The 3,988-nt window shown below is 52.4% G+C and overlaps 1 protein-coding gene across 1 annotated transcript; it reads left to right on the forward strand.

The window, feature by feature from the left end:
* Positions 1-798: 798 nt before the first annotated feature.
* On the forward strand, positions 799-3,177 carry LOC144119967 (organic cation transporter protein-like). Its single transcript, XM_077652462.1, has one exon. The coding sequence runs from the start codon at positions 799-801 to the stop codon at positions 2,623-2,625; it is 1,827 nt and encodes a 608-aa protein (XP_077508588.1). The 3' UTR covers positions 2,626-3,177.
* The last annotated feature ends 811 nt before the right edge of the window (positions 3,178-3,988 follow it).

Consider the following 3,988-nt stretch of genomic DNA (forward strand, 5'->3'; position numbering starts at 1 on the left):
GAACTGGCGTCGCCTAGGAACATTTTCCGCAGTCCGGCTATGTGGCGCGTCATATACCCGGAACAATTCTCAGAGAAATGCAAAAGGCGCAAAGCTAGAGCCACGCTCGACCATGTAATATGGGAATGCCCTCGTACTCCCCCTGGGGCTCTATCAATAAAAATCCAAGGACTAGTGGGAGACCCATCTACTCGTCTCCGACCCGGGAAACCAAGCGATAATCCAACTGGCCGAAGACGCTGCCAGCGCCCACGAGGTGCTGTCTGCCGCCTAAAATAGAAGTGTGAGCCCCACAATGTGGAAATTAATTTACTGATGATGATGATGATGCAGCTTAAAGCACGACTGAGGTGTACACTGCCTCAGGGGGCCAGTTATGCTCCTTTCCTTTGCTTCCGAAGCTCCCGCTATGCATCGGTTTCGGCGCAGCTCCGGAGCCGCTGAGTCACTGATGGTCACAACAACGAAGTCGACGAAAATTGCGGAATATGGCGTAGTAAAGCTTTCGCTTTAAAAGTGGTCCATGTTTAGCCTCTAAATTCATTCCCTGTATGTTTCATCTTTTTTCGTATATAAAGTTCATTGCCTTTTTTGGAAACGCACATGATAAGGAAGAAGAGGAGGATGAAGAGATAAGAAGCCGAAAAAAAAGTCTCGTGTATCACGTGCACTCGTCCGTCCGATCGAAGCCAGCAACCGTGCCCTGGGCTCAGTACATCTGGGAGCGACCTGAACGCGATGACCTGCCGGTTCCCGCAGTGGTTTCCAACTGGAGCGTATCGCGATAAAGTGGCTGCTATGGCGCCGGACAAGCGCGTGGAGAAAGAGCCCAGCAAAAGCAAGGGCGCCGATTCAACATGGCGATCACTGGGCAGCGGCTCCTTTTACCAGGTCAGCGATTTGGACCGGGAAGAGGCTCAGCAGGGCACCAACGTCATCGGACATGGCGACTTCCAGCGGCTCATATTCGGCTTCACCATCGTGGCCCAGATGGTCCTGCTCTGCCACACCAACGTACTGTCGCTCATCACCACCCCAGTGGACCACTTGTGCAAGCCGTCACCACAGTTCGCCAACATGCCAACTGCGGTCTGGAAGAACGTCGGTATACCCGCCGACGAAGTGGGCCGCTACAGCCAGTGCCGAGTGTACGTCCGGCCCGGAGGCGGCCCCAACGACACGGAGACCATCGCGTGCAATACGTGGGACTACGATCCCGATCAAGCACTGAAAAGTGCCCGCAGCTTCTGGAACCTCGTGTGCCATCGTACCTGGCTTCTGTATCTCGGCAAAGGCGTCTTCATGAGTGGTGCGCTATTCGTGGTCCCGTTCATGGGTTATCTCGCCGACACCGAGGGTCGCAAACCAGTTATCGTGGGCGCATCTTTCATTCTCCTGCTGACCGCTGTCGCCAGCTGCTTCACCGAGACGTTCCTGGTCTACCTGGCGCTGATATTCGTCAACTCCGCCTGTGCCAGCACCGTACACATTGTCACCGTGATCCTTCTCTTTGAAGTGGCCCCGCAGGAGTACCGCACGTTCTACATGGGCTTCGGTAGCTCCGTGGGCGCGTTCTTCGGCGAGCTGCTGTTTGCCGTCGTTACCGCCATACGGCTTGACTGGTTCCTGCTCCAGATCCTCGTCATGGCGCCCACGCTCCTGCTCCTCTCGGCCACATTCGCTGTGCACGAGTCGCCGCTATGGCTGCTCACAATGTCCAAAGTGAAGGAGGCGGAGGAAGTCATCTACGCGGCGGCCAGGATGAACGGCGTGCCGCGTATCCAGGCCAAACAGGCTGTCGACCGAATCAAGTTCGAGATGAACAAGGCGAACGTGCCCTTCGCACCAGCGGGGCCTTCTTCTCTGCTGGGCCCCGGGTCGCTGCGCGGCAGGGCTGCAGCCGTATTCGCCAATACGTTTACCGTCATGCTTGCGTACTACTCTGTGACATGGAACCCTAAGCTAGGCGGCAGCCTCCTGGTGAGGATTATCTCGACGATCCTCCTGCCGCCCACCTATCTGGTGATGTACCTCGCTCTCAACACTCTGGGTCGCCTGCAGCTCATGCTCATTCTCTTTGCGATGCTCGGCGGGGCCTCGGCAATGTTCGGCGTAGTCACCTATGCCAAGCCTTCCGAGTTGTCCTACGCTCTGGGGATCGCGGCCAAGTGCGTGGCGAGCGCTCTGGTTCCGACGAACTACCTTTTTATGGCCGAGATGTTCTCAACCTCTGTGCGCAGCGCCGTCATATGCGGCGCCTACACGTGCGGCCGTATTGGGGCCGTGTTTGCTTCGGTGCTGTCCCTGTTGCAGCAAGCTGGGCGAGAGGACGTCGCGTTCGCGGTCGTGGCCGTGATCGTCTTCGCCGGTCTGCCTGTCTTGATGAGCCTGCCCGAGACGAGCGTCGGACGTTCTACCACGTTTTCGGCGTCGTCCGATAAGGAAGCCAAGGACCTCCTGGACATGATGCAGAACACGCTACAGCCGCGAAGGACAAAAGCGAAGCGCCGCCAGAAGCCCACCAACGCCCCGCAAGAGAAGCGCCGCCAGAAGTCCACCAACGCCCCGCAAGAGAAGCGCAAGGTGAAAAAGCAGAACAGTCGTAGGCGCTCGTCCCAGATGTGACATCATTGGTTTATTTGCAATTCTCGATGAACCTGTCGAGAAAATATTTCTGGATAGCTACTGCTTATGTAAATAGAAACAATTTAAAGCGTTGAGCAATTGATGCTGGCAGAAACTATTTGGGTGGGTTTCTGGTTTACTGGTAATTAACATTAGGCATATATACAAGTTTACTTTTCAATTAGCACATGCGCATTGTGAGCAACGGCTCAGTGGTCAGCACAAGACTCAAAATATCATGGTGCGCGTGCTATCCATCCAATGTAACGTTTTGGTTCGCTTTGTACCGCCTCTCCTACGTACTCGGAACAGCCATGCTTCAGTTATGAGACGGTCGGGCACAGAACGAACGTGTGTGTGAAGTGGTCTTGGAGGGGGACAAACACACAGTCAAGGAACCCTTCTGGCTGGGAGAGATGTTGGTGTTAAACAACCAGCAACGACACCCCAGTGCTAACTTCACCGTCTGGACTACACTAACTTTTGGGTTTCCCTGCTCATGGGATGTATACGTGCTTTAGCGAACTATCGCGGATAATTTTTGTTCACAGTCTCCCGAGTTTCCATCTTCCAATGAACTGACAAACCAAGGAACTATTGTAGTTTGTGCTTGGTTTTGTTTTCCTGTCTCGTAGTGCGGTTGTCTACTTTTTCTGGCCGGGCGTCATTGTGTAACAAATAAAAGCTGTAGTTTACTCTGTTTTCTATGAGTTCGCCTCACATTTTTAGTGGTGGCGTGTGGGGGACGTAAACAGTACTTAAGTGCGAAAGGACCTCGCGTCTCGTCCAATAGCATTCAAAAAGTCGAGCCGCGAGAGAGAGTGGAGATCTTGGGGCATCACTATATACGTGTTGCTTTCTTGGGATGCAAGAGTGGCTATTCATCGCTATCTAGCGTATCAGGTGTGTATGCCAACAGAAGTGTTAGGAATAAGCACTTGAATTATTGTGCTTCCACTTTGCGCACTGGCAGTGTCGCAATGATAGCATTCTCAAAGATGTGCAGAAATATGTCCCGTACAATTACTCCTCAGCGAAAAGCGTACCTAGAAATTCTTGACATTCGCATTTTTTCACCCTGAAGTTGTTTATGAATGCAATTTTTTTCTCTCATCTTAAGATGGCACCGTAACAATCCATATATCCGCAGATCACTCCTCGAGATGCTTGTAGTCTTCTCATATTGTAAAATACTCACCGCATTGGTTTTCTTTGGCAGTCTTAACTACTCGGTACAAGTGCAGGACAAGCTCTAAAAGCAAAATTTTGCTAACCGTAAGAAGGTTGGACCAGTCCCATCAATATTTTCATAACATTAAGATATAATACTCTACAGTTGCCTCATGAAGTGATGTGCAAGAAA

Source organism: Amblyomma americanum, chromosome 2 (genome assembly GCF_052857255.1).
Source record: "Amblyomma americanum isolate KBUSLIRL-KWMA chromosome 2, ASM5285725v1, whole genome shotgun sequence".
In the NCBI taxonomy this organism is placed as follows: Eukaryota; Metazoa; Arthropoda; class Arachnida; order Ixodida; family Ixodidae; genus Amblyomma; species Amblyomma americanum.

Coding starts and splice junctions, on each gene's coding strand:
- LOC144119967 (XM_077652462.1), top strand. CDS start 799: ATGGCGCCGGACAAGCGCGTGGAGAAAGAGCCCAGCAAAAGCAAGGGC.